We start from the raw sequence: 20,530 nt of genomic DNA, 5'->3' as shown, positions 1-20,530 counted from the left end.
TAACCTATTGGGTTAAAAATTCAAAACTCAGCATAAAGGTAAGGTTATTTCTTTTGTATCCATTTCTACCTAAATGGTGTCGAGTTGAATTTAACTATCTCTTGCTCCACCACTATCTTTGAAGCTGCGCCGCTTTCAAATACATCGGAAAAACAAAAAAAAAAAAAAAAATCCCTTCCCCATCCAATACAACAGTTGCAATTAGTTTATTCTCCACTTTTAAAAGTTATAGTACCATTTATCTTGTGTTGATTTTGTGTTCTTTTTTTTTATTTTTATTTTTTATCAGTCTGTTGCTTCCGCATTTTGGTCGAACTTCTACTTATACTTTTCCCCCGACACAAACGCAACACACGTCAAAGCCGTGACGCGTCTGTCGTGTCTCCTTGAGCTCGGGTTGTGTAACCCGGAACCATGGATCTATTAAAATAACCGGAATAGCTCGGAACGGAGAAACACCGGCTGTCTTCTTTTGAGTTGCACGGTTGCGTCTGTTGCTTTAAAATATTATATATTTATAAGATATTATTTGACAGTTCCTGAATTAGCATCTTGGTATATTTAAGGTAGGACCCTCCTTGTTTTTATTTTTTCCGCTACATCGACCCGTAAATGTTTATAGCTCTTGGTACAATGTGTCCCTAACCTTTAGGGGCACATTGTAACTAATTTAAAAACTCTGAACAGATCTGAACAATTGTGAACAGGTTTGTAAGGTCGTTCATTGATTTCATAGTACGTAACCTCAAGGTCAGAAAGCCTCCGTTAGCTCATAGAAAGCCTCTGTTAGCTCATAGCCTACAGGAGGAGAGACAATTTAAATTGGGATTCCTAATTCACTCACGCAAGTCTTGAGCAAATTTACATGTCTTTTATTTGAAATGAAATGATTGAGACGATGTCCCTGGGCATGGTCGTACTACGAAGAGCGGATGACATGGCTGGTTCATAAGAGGTGTAGGGAGGGTGGATACAGACAACAGAATCTAAAAGTGACTGGGGGCATTAGACTGGTATGGCATGAGGTGTGGTCCAAACCTCAGTTAACTTATTAACTACATTTATAATCCATCAGTCAAGACTAATAGCCTACAATATGACAGGTAATAATAAGACAGGTGTAGTATATTGCTTCTACAAGATGGCATCACCCAAGAATTTATCCAGATTAAACTAACTTGCAAAATTGGTCCCGTAACTCTAACATTTGCACATAGACCGCATCAAAATTAGGACTAATCTGGAACTAAATTCAGACCTAATCAGAGTCTTGGACTACACCAAGACTAGAACAGTACCAAATCAAGTTTGCATTCTGGACTAAACTGGGTTTATACCAGGACTCAACAAGGACAGATGTGAACACACTCTTAACAAACAAATCAAAATATAACATTTTAAAGTTGATAGGAGAAACAGTCAGGTAAAAGTGCATTTTTCTTTTCAGTAAACATGTCTGAATATGAGGAGAATCAATCAAAATTTATGCGCAAAGCAAAGGAGAATCCATTTGTGCCTGTTGGTAAGTGCACCCTTTTTTATCTGACTGGAAGATCACATTATAATATTTTAGCATATCATTAACAATTCAGTGTTCTCTTCTTGAAGGAATGGCAGGATTCGTCGGCATTGTTGGGTACCAGCTGATGAAGATGAAAAATCGCGGAAATGTTAAAATGTCAGTCCACCTCATCCACATGCGTGTTGCTGCTCAGGGCTTTGTGGTCGGTGCCATGACGTTAGGTATGTTTTTTTTTTGGTTTTTTTTGCCTTCTATTAAATGTCATTATTTTATCTATCTCAAATGAGGACACTTTTAAATGAGGTAGCACCCCTGTAGAGCCGGGCCTGTAATTACTTTCTGAGGCGGGTAGTAGGGGTGGGCGATATATCGATATTTTAAATATATCATACTCGATATGAATTCTGACATATCGTATATATTGATATAATGCTTATATTCAATTTAGATTCCAAATTTAGATTTTTAATTGGGTAGAATCCAAAATTCTTTAGTCAGAACAGCCAATGCACAGATGTCGAAACTACTTATGTTGGTGACAAGTTTATCACTTAATTAAAAGAAATTGTATGCAAGATTGTGATTTAATATTTCCTACGCTAAAAACTTGGCCCATCTTGTCCTTAAATGTTCACATAGATTTTACTGGTAACAACTGTAATACTCATTTATTCTCAATTACAAAAACACTGGACATGATGCCCCATTTAAGTATATTATAATGTGGGGTTTTGGGTTTCAAATGTATGATCAATCAGAAAGCAGAAAAGCTTCACATGAGCCTCTCATTTGGGTTGTCAGTTTAAATGCTGAAATGGAGTTGGTTTAAACCTAAATGGAGTCTCTGAATCTGATCTGAATTTTCACTACCTAAACCCCACCTTCTGCAGCCAATCTTTATTTAATGTTAGGGTAGCCTCTGAGTGAATTCTGGAGCTGGAGCATGGTCTTGCCATATACAGAAGAAAACTTGTATGTGTAGGCCTACTCTGTCTGCAGGTTTGGGAACTGGCAACCCAGACCAAGATTCAGTTGTAACTGTAGTACGTTTTTAAAACTGAAAAAGCACAGGCTACATATACTTTTACTTCATGGCAAAGTCATCATCTAAACAGCATTCATGCCCTAGAAATCCAGCACTATTTGGCTTCTTAACATTTTTTTTATTTATCTCCACAGGTGTGATATATTCAATGTACAATGAATTCTACCTTGGCAAACAAGACCAGAAGGCAGTGACACACAAGTGATGAATGCTACTCGGTGCAATATTAATTGTATTTATTTTTATCAAATGTGTTCAAGCATTTTTATGCCTTTGAACTACTAATACTAATACTATATTAATATTACACAAAAATGCCTCATTTAGTCCGCTAATATTTGTATGTCAGGTTTTTTTTTTAATCCTTGAAAAGCTACCCAAACTGTAGCGTAAATAGTTATTTTTGTAATCAAACTCAAAGCATAGGACTTTACCAACTAATTTGCACCGTCATTGTAAATGTATAACCCTTGGAGTGACAGGGTTTATAAACCTTTGGATTGTGCTGTACGTAGTGTGAGCTCGAGCTAATGTGCTTTATTTCACATAGAAATAAAAGCGAAACAAGGCAGGTTTCCTGATAATTGTTTGAAACCACAGAAGCTAAGTAAACATGTGAAACATGGAATATCTGTAGCGTAGGTAGGAAACCACTGATAATGATTTGTCTATCAATTTCATTTGTACAGTTGCACCCTCTGTATTGCCTTTTTTTGGTCAAACATTACTCGTCTACTTCATTAGTGGATTTAAGAATCCATTATTCTGAAATTTAGTTTTGGATACACATAGAAAGGTCTTTAATATTTTAACATGGTCACATCGTACAATAAGGACTTATCTTTACACACATAAACATTATGCAATGTGCCTTTTTCATCAAACAAATAGATTACAAATATCTCAATAACTCTGAAATTATGTTTGAAATGTTTCAAATGAGTTGTAGTCTTCTTCAAGAAATAAAACATGTCCTGTTATAAACCTCAGCAGTTTGAACTCACTTGAAAGCACTCTAACTCTGCACAGTAACTTTTCATTTCATTCATTCAGTTTTATCCAGTTAATAGAATTCATCCTTTCATGATATGAGCTCTACCTGGACAATAGAGGAATTACACATTTTTATCTGCATTTTACATGCAGTCCTTACCATATGAAGGAGGTTATAACAACAAATATTAAATAATATTTTTATTGCTGGCATATTTATGTTTAATTTGAACAGATATGAACACAAACCAGATGTAAATGTAACCTGCTAGTACTTGGATTACAAGCCAGTGAGGGAACTGTTCTCTTTTCACACAGACATCTCTGGATTTGGCACTTGCTGCTGTTTATCCTCTTGTTCTTCTGGCTCTTTAATCGGTGAACTAAAGTCCTGAGTCTGTAAGGGGTCTTCACCACCCACACCTGCAGAGCTGTTATGGCTTAGCTCAAAGCTAATACAAAAACATTACAAACAATTCAAGGTTTAATGTTGGAACTCATTCAACAAACTCTCAGCATTTGACCCTTAGGCATTTTTTGTAATTTTGTAATTTTTTTAGCATTAGCCCCAAGCTAACCTCACACCACTGATTTTATTTTATTATATTTTTTTTATACTTCCATGCCTCACTCCATTGGCAACGTTATAAGAAATTAGATAAACTACTATTTAACTTCATCTGGCGAAATAAGGCCCATTGCCTTAAAAGAAATGTAATCTGTAACCAAAAGCGATATGGAGGGCTGGAGGCGCTGAGTTTTTAAACTATTAATAATGTATTTAAAATTAAATGGCTGTGTCGATTGGGAAAGAAAAAGGTAAATTTATGGAATGCAATTCCTAAATATCAAAGGAATCGGAGGAGTTGAGTTCTTACTCAAATGTAAATACAAACCAGATAAATTACCCATCAAACTGTCAGACCTCCATAAGCAGGAGTTGCTTTCCTGGAGGCTGATCTATAAGCACGGCTTCTCGCCAACCAGCTGCTACATTTGGAATAACAAACGAATTAAGCATCGCAATAAATCATTATTTTTTAAAACCTGCTTTGATAATGTGGGTGTGGGTTAACCAACTGATCAATGCGCAAGGACAAAAGTTTTCATACAGTGAATTTAAAGCCATGTATCAGTTTCCAAGTAAACAATCAGAATACATCAAGTGTGTAAAGCAAAACCTTAAGGCACTTTGCATTTGTTACAAGGGTCATCAAATTAATCATCAAATTCAGAAATAAATAAGAATCTGTACTTAGGAGAGGTTAATATTAAAATCAAAACATCTTCAAACAAATACATCAAAAATATTATTCACCCTCTGAACAGAACCCCAGCAACCTCATACTGGAACTCACTGCATGGGGAGATTGACTGGAGCAGGGCCTGGCTGGTTGGTGAGAGGCTCTGCATCTACAGTATAACAAAATCAAAGAAGTCAATTTCAAAATGCTCCATAATATTTACCCAACCAAAAATACTTTAGAAAGATTCAAATTAGAGATAGATTACAACTGTGACTTCTGTTGCAGTGAAACAGAAACAATCACTCACTTGTAAAAGCCTGATCCTGTTAGATCTCAGAAGCTAAGCAGGCTGGGCCTGGGTAGTACTTGGATGGGAGACCGCTTGGAATTCCAGGTGCCACAGTGGGGTGCCAGTGGCAAAAAAACTGTCATTGTGTCCTTAGGCAAGACACTTCACCCACATTGCCTAGTATGAAAGAGGTGTGAGTGTGAGTGATGGTGGAGGTTGGAAGGGCTGATGTTTCAGATTGGCAGCCTTGCTTCCGTCAGTCTGTCCCAGGGCAGTTGTGGCTACAGTAGTAGTTTATTACCACTGAGTGTGGAGTGACTGAATAATGAACTGTAAAGTGCTTTGGGTATCTTGAAAGGCACTATATAAATGCTATCACTCACTTGTTTTACTATTGTACGTACAGTAGAAAAATCTGGACCCACATACAACAACTCATCCAAACCAAAACCAGACACGTGTACCATAACAGTGGTAAATTGTCCAAAGTGGGTGTCACAAGATAACCAGTGTTGGGGAGTAATAGATTACATGTACCGGAGTTACGTAATCAGAGTACAAATTATGAGTAACTGTGTTCAGTTACAGTTACTGTTTCAATGAGCAGTAATTGGATTACAGTTACTTTGTTGAAATAAATGGATTACACAGCAGTATTTTCCTGTTTTCACATTTTGGGCTATATCCCCCTTTTTAATTTTTTTTTTTTTTCGGTAATTCCACTCATTGCCGGAAACTAAACCAGGTCTAAACTAGATCTAAATCAGGTCTAAACCAGGTCTAAACTAGATCTAAACCAGGTCTAAAACCAGGACTAAAACCAGGTCTAAACTAGATCTAAACCAGGTCTAAACTAGATTTAAACCAGGACTAAAACCAGGTCTAAACTAGATCTAAATCAGGTCTAAACCAGGACTAAAACCAGGTCTAAACTAGATCTAAACCAGGACTAAAACCAGGTCTAAACTAGATCTAAACCAGGACTAAAACCTGGTCTAAACTAGACCTAAACCAGGTCTAAAACTAGGACTAAAACAGGACTAAAACAGGATTTAACAGGACTAAACAAGGACTCAGTAGTGTCTCTGTGTTTCCCCTCACATTCCTTGGTTTGGTTTTAGAGTGACTATTATTTAAAAAGAGCTTCAGCCATTTGAATTTCAAAACTCCATTCATAATGTCAAAATATATAGCGTTTCCACCTCCCTCCGCGTATGGTTTGATTAGGTCGTCTTTTCCAAAGTAATGACATTTATTCTTCCAAATGAAGTTAAAATAGCTTTCACAAGTTAACATGCCTCCAATGTGACTGTAACGCGCATAACAGATATAGGTGCTGAAAACAAATATAGTTTGTGTTGTGCTGTGTTGGCGTAGCTTAAAACATTGGACTTATTTTCTTCACCGGTAACGTGACTTCAGACCTACGCACCCTCTTACTTATATTTTTTATAACCTATTTATCGTAGTCATTAACGGACACCAAACAACTTATAGTCGTATATACAATTAGAACCATTCATTTACTTTATTCTGAAGCCATGTATTAAACGCAGTCATGTTAGACACAAGTTTGATTGGAGTCGGCATTGTTCTTGTCGTATGTGCAAATGAAACGGTACGTCAGATACAAACATGTTGGCGTGCATATGCCTGAAGTGGCCAGAGGGTGGCGCAAACACGTAAACACCAGTATAAACAAATCACATCTTGACATGAACCGGAACAGCCGGTGTCTCCTCTGTGGGCGGGATTTTCTCACCCATTTCCTGCAGAGGATTCAAGGGAGAAGGAAGCAAAGAAAGAAATGAGACGCGGCCAAGCAGCTCAGCCATATAACTACAATAAAATAAAAAAATAAAATAGAAGGTTTTTTTTAAATTATAGCTCCATGAGCTCAGCTCCAGTGTTGCCTAATTACTTTCATTGTCATCACAGCGCAACAAACGTCACTGTGCGTCATGCTGCGTAGTGTCGTTACGTGCCTTGCGTGCAGGCATCTAGTTTAAGTAATCAAGATTTACTATTGTCACGCCTATAATGATCGGGACGCTGTGCTTGAAGTTTACTGAATGAAAACCTAGTCCGTTTAAGGTAGGAGCGTAATTTGCCTGTATTTATTTATGTATCAAAATATTTATAGATTGTGTCTAAATCATAGACAGTCTATGAGCTAAATGCACAGTGCTTCGAATAGGCAATTTCATGGACGTTGATTAACTATGGGCCGGTGTCTAAGTACGAGTGATGTGCTGTCAGGGGGCTGAATGGAGACAGACGTGAGACTGATTTAGTAATTATTTGTCTACCTGTAAACACCTCAGCTGCATTTATGTGTCATTATACATACAGAAATGCTTCTTTACCAGTAAAGTTAAATGTTTGCTTAATTTTACGTTACAGCTACATTTACAACTGCTTTAAATCTATTGATACTTTGCAATGATATCACGCGGGGGTGTCCTGCATCAATTTGTAGATGTCAAAAAGCTTTAAGATAATAGGAAAACTCAAGAAAAAAGAATACAAAACTGTGACTGTAATACTATTTGGTAGGGACTTGTTAACACAACAACAGATCAGCTCACCTGTTGTAGTTCCAACTAAGTCGCATCTTTCTAGTTAGATTGTATATAAAGCTCTGGTTAAAGTCTAACAAGCCTCAGCTAGAGCAGTGCCTACAGTTAGCTTCACACCCCCAGGAAATGTTGATGTACCAATATGTGATATGCATTATAAGGCTAACAGCTCATGTAGGCCATTATTTGGTAATAACATTGGGCCAAAATAACAAGATATATAGCACGGTCTTGTAATAACAATGTAATATAATATCATGACTTACCTGTTTGTGTTTTATCATTATCATATATCAACTTTAGATGCCTGCCTACGAGGAAAATCAGTCTAAGCTTATGCGCAAAGCCAAGGAGAATCCCTTTGTTCCTGTGGGTAAGTACAACTATATTTATATTACACTGTGGACATTGTTTATACATTGTTTTACATCAGTGAAGTGTCAGTTTGTGGAAAAAAGTTGAAGGTTACAAAAAAGGTTACAAGCAAGTTTTTTTTTTTTTTTTTTTTTTTTTTTTTTTTTTGACAGATTACATTTTAAGTTTAAGTAAATCTGTTGTCTTTTATTTTTATTATGTCAAATCTGCTGCCTGTTTCCAACCTGAAAGTCAGATTATAAACTTCACAAAAATGTAAAAAGTTGAAAAAACTGGGCATGATTTTTAGGACATTTTTAAGTATAATGATGTCAATTATGTTTTTTTGTGATCTATCAAACAATCTTATAAACAAACTAATGTATTTCTTTTTTTTTTTCCTGCAGGTGTCATATATTCAATGTACCGGGATTACATTGCACATCCTAGTGAGGAAACCAAGGACAAGTGATAATCAGCAATACCCCATTTCTTTAAAAATAAACATAGTTAGCTTTTAACTGAATATTTAACTGCTGCATTCAATTCCGGTGAAAACTCAGTGTCAGGGAACAGGAAATGAGCTTCTGATGTTATCCTGATGAGTTATGAGTTAAAGTGGTTCCAACAGAGTGGTTCCAACAGGTAACATTCCAGCCTGTTTATCCTTTCATTTATACTAGAGACAAATATATATCGAATGGTCAATATATAGAGACAATATTTACATTTTTTACTGCATCAGCTATCAGCCTTAAATCAGTGGCTAAAATTTAGTTTGGGCCAACCAGCGGCCAAAGCTTGAGTATGAAGAGGACCCTGCACAAAATGTGGTTTCACAGCTTTCTTATTCAGTTTGTGTTAAAACAGGTTTGTGGATGAGTTTGGAGTAAATTAAAATGACATAATTTGGGCAAAATGATAAACATTGGCCCTACATAAAATATTGGCAAAGCTAATTATTTGCTTTGGATTCTAAAAAAAAAAGGTATTTGCATCAGCCATGAAAAAAAAAACATCTGTTAATTTCTAGACTTCTAGATTTCTACAAAAACAAACACTCACATACACTCACACTTTAACCAGGGAAGTTTATTATTACCACGCCTCTTTAAAACAACCACTTTGCACATAATATATTTTTACAGTTGGGTCAGTCTGTATGAAATCAGCCATTTTCAAGGAATCTCCCCTATGAGCCATCTCAGATTTGGCTGAAAATTTTTCCAAAAATTTCTAAAATCACCAGATGAAAGAATCTCAATTTTTAGCTCAATCCCTTGAGTTGTTCCTGAGTTATGGCGCGTTGAAATTTTAGGACCATGTTCACTTTTTCTGAAGCTTTAATTTATAAGCATGTTTGAGAGACCATAACTTCATAAAAAGTAGCTAGGAAACTGAAAAAAATGTATTATTGTAGATTCTTAGTCATAGATTCTGAATCTGTTTTCAAATATTGGGTATCTTTATTAAGGAGAGCGCTGTGGGCCCCCAAAATCTCACATTTGGTTGCCGCTCAATTATTATTATTTTTTTCAATTTTTGAGATCCAAGATCTATTTACTCCAAGCAGATATTTACAAACTAACTATTGAACCTGAATATTTGAGAGAATGACCATTACTGACAACAATCTCACACTTTTCTGAGCTTTCATGTGGATGGTGTAGAGTCCCAAATATGGTCACAAACCAAATGTGACCATATGGTTCCACATGTGGGCACAGTTAGATGTTGATAAAAAAATTACCAGAGAAACTTTGGCATATTCTGATTAGTTTAAAATAATAAAAACATTTACTATTAACTTCCTTCATTTCAAACATAATTTTTAAATAATTTAATAGCCTTAAACACTATTTACTTGTTATAAAGGAAAACAATTGGAGATTATTTGTGGTACATTGCTTGGAAAAGTGTCATTAATCCTTTGAGAAAATTCAACTGTTAACTTCATACAAAATTATGAAAAAAGGTTTGTTTGCATTATTTATTCTATTTTTATTTGAGGAAGATGATTTGTTATCTTGCCAAGAAACAGCTTTTCATGGTGTATAAGTAAAGAAAAAGATAGTATTGATGGAAAATGATCAAAGGCAAATTACATTTGGAATACTCATAGCCTGTTAAATCACAAAATCTCTGATTCTATAACCATGGCTTTCAGTATCACCATATGCATATTAGTTTTTCACAAATATATAGCAAAATGTCAGTAACATTAACAAGGAAAAATTTTATACTGACACAAAAATTACCAAAATACAGTAATCTGGTCTGTTATTTGCCACCTACATGTAGATAATCTGTACTGGTATCAGTGTTCCTAACTACTAATGAACTTCAGAAGTAATGTTTGGATCCTGTCATAATCTGCAGTGTCAAGGTGATAATTTTTCTTCCCTGAATTTCTGGTACCTTAATACAACAGATTCTGTGCTGAAATGGGACCCAACATGGTTCTGCCGATGTTCTGGAGGACACATGAGGGTTCTGTCGTCATCCATTCATGAATCTCACATCGACATCACCATGTTCATCTGAACACTCTGAAATATTCCCAATGAACCACCTGATGTCATAAATACATGCTCTGTATTGACCTGCTGGTACAGAGAGAAATCTGACACAATCTCATTTTGTATTTCAGAAACTGAAACTTCAGCACATAAATGATCTTGACATATTCTCCTCATTTCTAATTTGACACTGGAATGAAACTGTGGCGTGATCTAGTACCATTCACAGTCTTTGTCTTGCTGTAGCGTTCTTCTAGTTTGGAAGTAAGTTCATGGTTTGTAATGTCTTTAGAGCTTGTAAAGAAAAACTTTACATTCATAAATTTTTTTGTGAAGTTCACTCAAACATCTGGGGTGCAGTATTTGATTGCTGTCAGTTGTCTGCAGACTCGTTCTTGCAGCCGAGCGTTTTACTGTGCCACCAAAACCATCACAAGCAACGTGCCACAAATAATCTCCAACTGTCTTCCCTTATAACAAGCAATTAGTGTTTAAGGCTATTAAAGATAATTTAACCTTTCTAACAGGTGGAAAAGTACCTATAAGCTCCACCAAAAATGACCCATGAGAGCTCATTTTCAAAAATTCAGATTAAAATTAAGAAAGTTAATAGTAGATGTTTTTATTACTTTAAACTAATCAGAATATGCCAAGTTTCTCTGGTAATTTTTTCTTTTATCAACATCTAACTGTTTGGCCCCACAGAAGGGGCCAAAAAGATCACATTTGGTCTGTGACCATATTTGGGAAAGTTCAGAAAAGTGTGAGATTGTTGTCAGAAATTATCATTCTCTCAAATATTCAGGTTCAGTAGTTAGTTTGTAAATATCTGCTTGGAGTAAATAGATCTTGGACCTCAAAAATTGAAAAAAAAAAATTTGAGCGGCAACAAAATGTGACATTTCAGGGGCCCACCGCACCCAATATTTTGAACAGATTCAGAAAATATGACCAAGAATCTACAATAATACAACATTTCATCTTTCTAGCTCTATTTTTTATGAAGTTATGGTCTCTCAAACATGCTTATAAATTAAGGCTTCAGAAAAAGTGAGCATGGCCCCAATATTTCAACGTGCCATAACTCAGGAACGACTCAAGGGATAGAGCTAAAATTTGAGATTCTTTCATTTGGTAATTTTAGAAATGTTTTGAATTTTTTCAGATAAATCTGAGATTGCTCATAGGAGAAGGTGGCTGATTTCATATGGACTGACCCAGTTGTATTATAATTTATGTTGCACTGCTGTGTTTACTGACAATGTTTCATTGCCTTTTCAATAAAACAGTCTATCCTTTTCCCAGCAAGATTACAAAGATAAAATTTAAATAACAGATTAAATATGTGCTCTTCAAATTTTATGTTTGTAATCTTACTGATCTGTCAGGTCTCTTGTGTGTGTATGTTTAATGAACGGATACAATTTATTTTTTTTTATTACAGCTGATATCATCCCCTACTTGCTGTCATGTTGTTAGAGAATCAAAATTGACTTTTTATTTTACCAGGCAGGACATTTAAGCTGAAGAAAAGAAAATATAAATTTCAACAAAAATGAACAAGAAATTAAACCCCCCAAAATTAACTTTCCAAGTCACGTTCCTGTTATTCTCTCGCGAGAGTTGTATTTGCGTACCTTTGAGGAGCCGTTGCTGGGATACGCAGAGACGCTCCAGAGGCAGAGGGTGGGCGCTGCATTTTTCACCTCTCGTGATGCAGAGTTGAAATATTTCTCGCTGCCGACCGTGGTAAACTAAAGGTAAGATATATGAGAATGTTAGGTACTTTGCTTAAGCTACCACTGTTAACTTAATATTCTGATTTCACGCATATTCCATGTGTCAATACAGCTTAGCTACCTCCATGTTAGATAATGAAACGCAAATTAACTAGCTAATGTTAAGTTACTCCGACCTGCTCTACCCAAATATTGCAGCCAACCGTTCTCTCCATTCAAGAAAAACACTGACACCAAACGAGTTTTAGAAAACTTATTTTTAGTTAGTTGGTTAAACTTTGAAAATGTAAAAACTATGGCGCCATATAACCTCCTACCGTAAAGCATGGGCAGTAAACAAATAACGATTAGCACTTTTATACTACCGCTGCTATGCTAATACACTACTACTACTACTACTACTACATACAAAGTATAAGAAGTGCAAGAATTTGATAACGGATAGTGAAAAGTTTATTAAAGATATAGGCTACTCAAAAGCAGTCGTTCAAAATCTGTATTAACGCTTTAATTTTAAACCAACGAATACCAAATATTAGTATTAAAATGCAAATATTGACAATAACCAACACTGCATACATAAACGACATGCATTATTCTCCACCCCACTGCCAAAATATACAGCCTAAAAATGGCGAGGGCTATTGTTCTTCGTCGATTTCTTTATTATTATTATTCTTTTTCCGACCAAATGATTGCATTATCAGATCGATCGGCCCGGCGAAAAAATTTGATAAACTGGGCATCACGACATTGACCGATGTGACCCGACTCAACAGTGCCGCCTAGAATTGGACCCCTATGGGAGTGAGGACAGGCAAAGTTTGTCGCAGGCAAACGAGGGACAGTGATAGAGAACAAGACAAGCCAAAAGATGAATTGGAGAATGCCCCTATGAAGAACAGGAAGTCGGCCGTATTGGATCAAACATTCGCCGCCGTTTTGACTTGGCTGTGTGCAAAAAGGTTCCCCAGTGTTTGGTCCAAATGAGCTCAGATTTGACATGTCAAATCTACAGACAAAAACTCACAAAAATCATCAGCAGGTTTTTTGATACTCCTTTTCGCCGGCGAAAAACACCTTAATTTCCCATTTATTTGGTGACCTGTCACGGCCAAAGGCATTGGCCTAGAGATCTCAAATTGAAATTACAATTGTGTAAGGTCTAAATGTAATGAAATATGAAATCTAATAAAAGTGAACTCTATAGCGCCCCCTAGCATAGACATGAAACATCAACATTATCGGATTTGGACCAAATTTGGGGATTAAATTCTATGCATGAATACGAGCAAAAAAAGTCTATTACAGACATGGTGCATTTTTCATAGTTGGCCACCAGGGATGCAAAGAATCCCCCCCAAAAATATTGTAAAAATTATTACACGGACATGCTTAATCTGATCATGCTGAAATTTTAATCACTAATGCAGGATTTCGCCCTGAATATAACACACTATAAAACATATGAAAAGTGAACACTATAGCGCTCCCTACCATACACACGAAACGTCAATATTATCGGATTTGTACCAAATTTGGGTATTACGTTCTATGCATGATTATGAGCAAAATAATATATTACGGACATAATGCATTTTTCATGATTGGCCAGCAGGGACGCAAAGTATTGGAAAAATGATTATACACGTTTAGTCCGATCGTGCTGAAATTTCTATTAGTTATACAGTGCATGACCCTGATTCCATTGATATGTCAAACACAATTATCAGTGCTACAGCGCCACCTATAGGAATGCACAAAATTTACAATGAGGAGAAATAAAATTTATTTCACGTTCATTTGTGAAATTTTGCAGAACATTCACTGACGTGCTCCTGATCATAAAAGTCAAAGAGACCTATGCCCTAGTTTTTACACTTTTGCTTCTAGAATCGTTCACATTATCCAATTTTAAAGGTGCACTATGTAACTTTTCTGGTGGAGGGTGTGTTTTTATGCATAGACTTAGTCTAACAGTGCTCTTGACCATAAAAGTCACGTGACCTGTGGCCTAGTTTCTATAGTTTGTCTCTAGAATCATTCACATTAATCAATTTTAAAAGGTACTCTATGTAATTTTTCTGGTGGACGAGCTGTCGGCCTGGGCAGCTGTCGGGAAGAGACAGTGGCGTGCCGGGGAGGTCACGAGTCCCCGGCGGTCACGTGGGAGTGGAGTGCGCAAAGGTTATGACATCAAAGACTATACTTTAGATGGATAGAATTAACGAACTCTCTTTAAATGCTTGTGGCTTGAATTCCCCTCCAAAGCGCCAAAGCGTATTAGACTTATTGCATAGGAAAAATACACATTTTGCATTCATACAAGAAACACATTTGTTTGGAAGCAGACACACACAAATTTCAGAACAAATATTTTAAAGTTGCAGCTGCTTCCTGCCATTCCAAAAAGAATAGAGGTGTCCTCATTGCAATTAGAAGGAATTTATCGTATAACAACCTGGGCAGAGGAGGTAATAAAGATGGCCGCATCGCATTTTGCAAAATTTTGTATAATGGTCTGAAAATTGCTCTAGTGTGTGTTTATGCTCCAAATGTATTCAACTACCAATTTTATGATACCTTGAACTCTATTTAGCTAGACCTCCCTGACTATTACCTTTTAATTGGAGGGGACTTCAATGCTGTGTGGCTCCACCACATGGACAGATAAGGGCAGAGGTAAACCAGAAAATGGCTTCACGTGAACTTCAAAAGTTATGGCTTATGTGATGCTTGGCGACTTAAGACTCCTGATGCCAGAGAATTTTCTTTTTATTCTGCACGCCACAAATCTTTCTCCAGAATAGATTATATATTTATTTCAAAGCCCTTATTTCAAACCATTTGCGGCACTGAAATGACTCCATGCGCTTTATCAGATCACAGAACAGTATCTTGTTCATTTATACCAAATTCCAGCCAATCAAGGGCTCCTAGATGGCGATTTAATGTTTCTTTGTTATACAATGATAAATATACGAAAACCCTTTCAGAGGAATTAGATTTCTTTATTGGAGTGAACCGAGACTCTGTAGATGACCCAAAAATACTATGGGAAGCAGTTAAAGGGTGCATATGGAATATTACAATAAGCTTTTCCTCACAACTAAACAGAGCAAATAAGCTTAAAATTGACAGCCTGGAAACAGAAATAGCTGCTATAGAAAGAGAAATGATTGCTAATGTGACACCAGAAAACACTAAAACTCGGCAAGATAAAATTCAACAACTAAATGAAATATTAAGGCAGAAAGCAGAATTTCAGATACAAGGGCTGCGGCAGAAACATTACTTAAATAGTGCCAGACCAAGCCGCCTTTTAGCCTATAAAATCCGTAACAATGAACAACTGGCAAATATATCTGCTATAGCCACCGAAGGAGGCACTGTCACCTCAGATCCTGAAAAATTAATAGTACATCTAGGAATTACTACAAGAAATTATATACATCTGAAGAGACATATAACAAAAAAAGCCTGTAGTGATTTCTTAAGATCCCTTAATTTATCTAAACTGCCACCTGAATCTGCCAATGCTTTAGAAATACCTGTAACATTAAATTAACTAAGTGAAGCCATTCATTCTATGAATAAGGGTAAATCTCCTGCTTTTTGGCCTCAGCTTGGCCCTTTACTCTTGGACATGATCAACTATTCAATAATCAAAGGATCTTTCAATGACAACGCCAATGTGGCGATTATCTCTCTGTTACTCAAAAAAGATAAGCCACCGACAGACTGCTCCTCCTACCGACCGCTCAGTCTTCTCAACACAGAGCTCAAAGCCTTTGCAAAGATACTTGCTAGCCGACTAGAACAACATATGCCTCAATTAATCCACTATGATGAAACAGGCTTCATCAAATCTAGATTAGCCTCTGACAACATTTGCCTTCCTTCATACATATTATAGAATCATCCTGCCAGTCTACAAATCAAAATGCCATTCTATCACTTGATGCACAGAAGGCGTTTGACTGGTTGGAATGGGGCTATCTGTGGGATGTGCTGCAGCATATGGGTTTTCTGTCTGGTTTTATTAACATGATTAGAACCTTAATCCCACTGCACTTGTGTTAACGGCTAATGTGTGTTCATCCAGGTTCACTGTGTCTCATTCTTCATGCCAGGGCTGCCCCCATTGCCACTTTTATTTTGTTTATCTTTGGAACCTATCGCACAATTAGTAAGGCAATCAAGAAAAATGGCGCCTATCACAATACATGATACAGCCCATTATATCTCCCTGTATGCGGATGATATTTTAATATACACTAGCAACCCATCAGAATCAACACCATATCTTCTTAATATATTTGAACTGTTTGGAAATGTCTCTTGTTACAGGGTGAATTGGGCTAAATCTGCCTTGATGCCTCTGGGATCAACAACATTAGATGAAACCTCTTATAGTATACCAGTAGTACAAAGCATAAAATATTTAGGGGTCTATATTCATTCCTCTCTTAACTCCCTGATTGAAAATTATAATTTATATATAATTTTTTATAATTTAATTATAATTATAAAAACTTGTTGCAGACCATAGATGGAGATCTTAAAAGATCTTCCAATGTCATTTCAGGCTCGTTTGTCAGTAATCAAAATGAATCTATTGCCCTGCATTAATTTTTTGAGCTCCATGCTGTCTTTAGCACCACCGCAAGGTTACTTTAAGAAATTACACTCTCTCATAAACACATCCTTATGGAATAAAAGAAAGCCCCGAATTAAAGGTTGTATAGAGGATTTTCCAAGGAACGAGAAATCCAGCGACTGTTTGTCCTTTTTCAAATGTTGCGCATGCGTGAAACCACCCCCCCTCCCCCACAGCTCCCTACGTAGAAACGCCTCCTTCCGCCTCATCCTTCCGCCAGAAACCGGTGCGCTGCACATGACTTGTAAACAACTAACTACAGTGTTGGTTAGACAAGGCGGAGAAGTGAGGAGCGGGGGGAGGGGGTGCGCGGATATTTCGTGCGCGGACAAGAAGTGAGAAGCAGGGCGAAGAACGGAGCGGGGAGTGAGAAGAGGAGAGAGGAGAGGAGAGGGGAGCGGTGCATGGAGATTCCGTGAGGAGCAGGGAGAAGAGCGGAACGGGCAGAGAGGGGCACAGAGAGGGGGGCGCGGAGATTCCGTGCAAATGAACTAGCTACTACTACAACACGCAGCAAGCGGACTCTTTCTTTGCCTTGAAAATTAAGTTTTCAGACATAGGATATCGCATTCGTGTCCTGAAAAACGTTTGTCTAACTCTTGAAAATAAAGTACGTTTTCATAATAAGCAGAAGTGACCTGTCCAGAAGTAATTTGGCGACCAGTGCGTCAGTCTTTAGACCCTGTGTCTGCTTCATTCGCGCCATCGCTGGAATGAATCTTCAAGAATCACCTTAGTTTGGTTTCGCTGCTTTTCCCCTTGTCTTCTTCTTTCAGCGACCTTAAAAAACGGACTTTGTTTTGGGGCTAACTGCTCGTAGATTCTTGTCTGCCATTGCAATAAACTTTGTGCTAACTGCGAGGAAGATATAGGTCAAAAAAGCCGCTAAGAACTGTTGCGTTGGTGGAGTAAACAGCGTCTACGCGTCTATGGACTGCGTGACAGGCGTACATAAACCACGTAATGGCAGCGCGCAGGCAAGTCAGTTACGCTAGAAACGTAGTGAGTTTGATTGACAGCCTGTCAACTAACAGATAACGAGGCAGTGTCGTTATCTATTGGCAAATGTTTAGCTTGCCCCACCACGTCCAGAGTTGATGAATTTTTATTCTCTTTTTTTGGTCATCATAATTACAAGGCTACTGCATCTCTATATTGCTATCATTGACAATTTGAAACAAAAAAACAAACAAAAAAAATCCTCCATACAACCTTTAAGGCCACAACTCTACATAGATTAAAATCTCCAGGAGGAGTGGGCCTCCCTAACTTTGAATGGCACTCATGGTGTTATGCATTAAGATCTCTAGCAGTATGGTTAAAATCTGGTAAATCTGCAGCATGGATACCATTTGAAGAGCAGATAATAAAACCTTACAGTATGCCCACTTTCTTATACTCTAAATTGCCACACAAAACCATTAAAGGCCATTATGGATCCATTGTTACACATTTTATATCAGTATGGGACAAAGTCAACAGTTTTATGGGGATAGATGACCAATATTTCCTTCAGACACCAATCTTCCATAATTATTCCCTGCTAATTGACAAGAAACCATCTCTTTTACACCATGGGAGCACAAAGGGGTTACTAACTTCAGTAATATCATAGGCCAGAAAGGATTAAGAGAGTTCCATGATTTACAAAAATGCTTTAATCTACCAGGTACTTCGTTCTTCTTTTACCTTCAGCTGCGCACAGCATTGCGGTCCCATGGTGTTCCTTGGGGATGCATGCTAAAAAATCACCCTCTTCATTCTATTTTGAACAAAGCAGAAAGCTCTGGTATGATTTCTGAATTATATAAACTAATTGTTAAGTGCACACAAAAAATTCTACCTGTCGTGCAGCTTTGGAAAATTGAATTGAGGGATCATTTGGAGTGGGATTGGAACCAGATTTGGTCCACCATTTTGCTTTTATCAAGGAATCCCAATCACCAGATGATTCATTACAAAATTATTCATAGAGCTTATTTATACCTTAGAAAATTACACCAAATGAAAATAAAAGACAATTCATACTGCGATTTTTGCATAGAACAAACTGTGGGCACTTATGTACATATGATATGGGAGTGCCCGGAGGTGGCACAATTTGGGAAAATGTCACAAAGGCAATGTCTAAATTAATAGGAATAACCATACCTTGCACTCAGAGGTTTCTTTTGCTAAACGACATGTCCAAACTAAATCTGACAATTAACAATCGTCGCATATTACTAGCAGCTGCCAAAAAAATTGTAATATGCCATTGGAAATCAGTTCAACCTCTGACTGTGAGAGAATGGCTACTATCTTTCACAGAAATTGTTCAACTGGAGCTTTCTGCTGCTCGAATGCACAGAGCAAAAACCAAAAACATTTCTTGCTGGTCCAATCTATTGATCAAACTGAGATCTGAATCTATTGTATAGTTGTTACCTGGAGATTTTTCATTATAATATATGTTCTTAGAATGTACACAATATGTATACTTTCAGTAAACTTTCTATATATGGTACATAACAAGTATGTATAACGCAATTTCTGCTGATGTCTTTTGACATAGGAAATTTGCTGTGTTTTGTATAGAGGGAATATAAACCTGGATATGTTTTTTTTTTTTTTTTTTGTGGGTGTGTGTATGTGAATGTGTGTATACATGTGTATGTATATATAACATATATACTATAATATGTGTATATGGGTATGTGTGTTTATTTAGATGCTGTATATATGTATTATATATGTATATGTGTGTGTACATATGCAGTGTTGGGAAGGTTACTTTTAAAATGTAATCCCCTACAGATTACAGATTACACACCCCAAAATGTAGTTTGTAACGTAATCCATTAAATTACTTAAAGTGAGTAACGTAATCTGATTACTTTGGATTACTTGATATTGTCATGTTTTTTTAAATGACATGAATGTAGCAACCACATCCTGAAAATTCTTGTTTGTTGTCTTCAAATTGTATGAGCCCAAGTCTCCATGAATAAGCAACTGTTTGCTGTAGAGAGACAAAGACCACGATATCTTAATATAAGAGGTTTTGTCTGTTAAAAGACAATAACAAGATAAGCCTTTCCTTAATATTAAAAAATATTATTGATAGAGAAATTATTTTTTATATGAGATCACCTTAAATTATGTCAACCTACTGTTAGGTGTCATGTTGTTTAGACCTGGTTTAGTCCTGGTTTAGTCCTGATTTTTAGACCTGGTTTAGACCAGGTCTAGACAAGGTCTTTAGTTCTGGTTTAGTCGTGGTTTAGTCCTAGTTTAAACCTGGTTCAGTCCTGCTTTAGTCCTGGGTTAGTCCTGGGTTAGTCCTGGTTTTAGTCCTGGTGTTAGTTCTGGTTTAGAGGTGCACAGGAGGAAGCTCGGTTTACACGAGAAAACACAGTCCACACGCGGCGCACGAGACGGCGGTGTCCGCGCTGTAACTACGGAAGGAGACGTGGTCCGCGGGTTCTCAGGTTGATGACGATGATGAAGGTGTGTGTTGGTGTGTGTTGGTGTGTGTTTGTGTGTGTTTGTGTGCGCGTCCCCTCATGTTGCAGGTCATTATAGGACAGTAGTGCAGATATTA

The 20,530-nt window shown here is 37.0% G+C and overlaps 2 protein-coding genes across 4 annotated transcripts in view; both read left to right on the top strand.

The window, feature by feature from the left end:
* The first annotated feature begins 371 nt into the window (after nucleotides 1-371).
* Nucleotides 372-3,556, top strand: higd1a (HIG1 hypoxia inducible domain family, member 1A). Its single transcript, XM_020922930.2, has 4 exons — nucleotides 372-566; nucleotides 1,448-1,522; nucleotides 1,609-1,743; nucleotides 2,702-3,556. The coding sequence occupies exons 2-4, from the start codon at nucleotides 1,453-1,455 to the stop codon at nucleotides 2,770-2,772; spliced, it is 276 nt and encodes a 91-aa protein (XP_020778589.1). The 5' UTR covers nucleotides 372-566; nucleotides 1,448-1,452; the 3' UTR covers nucleotides 2,773-3,556.
* A 121-nt stretch (nucleotides 3,557-3,677) lies between these two features.
* ccdc13 (coiled-coil domain containing 13) overlaps nucleotides 3,678-20,530 on the top strand; it is a 53,232-nt gene continuing 36,379 nt past the window's right edge. Inside the window, exons 1-5 of one of the 3 annotated variants that reach the window (XM_055151537.1) lie at nucleotides 3,678-7,190; nucleotides 7,979-8,048; nucleotides 8,437-8,674; nucleotides 10,461-10,812; nucleotides 11,714-12,308. The gene's annotated coding sequence lies outside the window, so the exon portion shown is untranslated. The remainder of the gene's footprint in view (nucleotides 7,191-7,978; nucleotides 8,049-8,436; nucleotides 8,675-10,460; nucleotides 10,813-11,713; nucleotides 12,309-20,530) is intronic. The other 2 variants (XM_055151538.1, XM_055151539.1) reach the window with 2 other exon arrangements.

The sequence above is a fragment of the Boleophthalmus pectinirostris genome, unplaced genomic scaffold (genome assembly GCF_026225935.1).
Source record: "Boleophthalmus pectinirostris isolate CB_2022bp ecotype Guang Dong unplaced genomic scaffold, ASM2622593v1 HiC_scaffold_16, whole genome shotgun sequence".
Lineage (NCBI taxonomy): Eukaryota > Metazoa > Chordata > Actinopteri > Gobiiformes > Gobiidae > Boleophthalmus > Boleophthalmus pectinirostris.
The sequence above is the reverse complement of the archived record's forward strand: the minus strand, read 5'-3'. Positions and strand labels throughout refer to the sequence as shown.

Coding starts and splice junctions, on each gene's coding strand:
- higd1a (XM_020922930.2), top strand. CDS start 1,453: ATGTCTGAATATGAGGAGAATCAATCAAAATTTATGCGCAAAGCAAAG. Junction 1,523..1,608: donor GAATCCATTTGTGCCTGTTG/GTAAGTGCACCC, acceptor CTCTTCTTGAAG/GAATGGCAGGATTCGTCGGC. Junction 1,744..2,701: donor GGTCGGTGCCATGACGTTAG/GTATGTTTTTTT, acceptor TTATCTCCACAG/GTGTGATATATTCAATGTAC.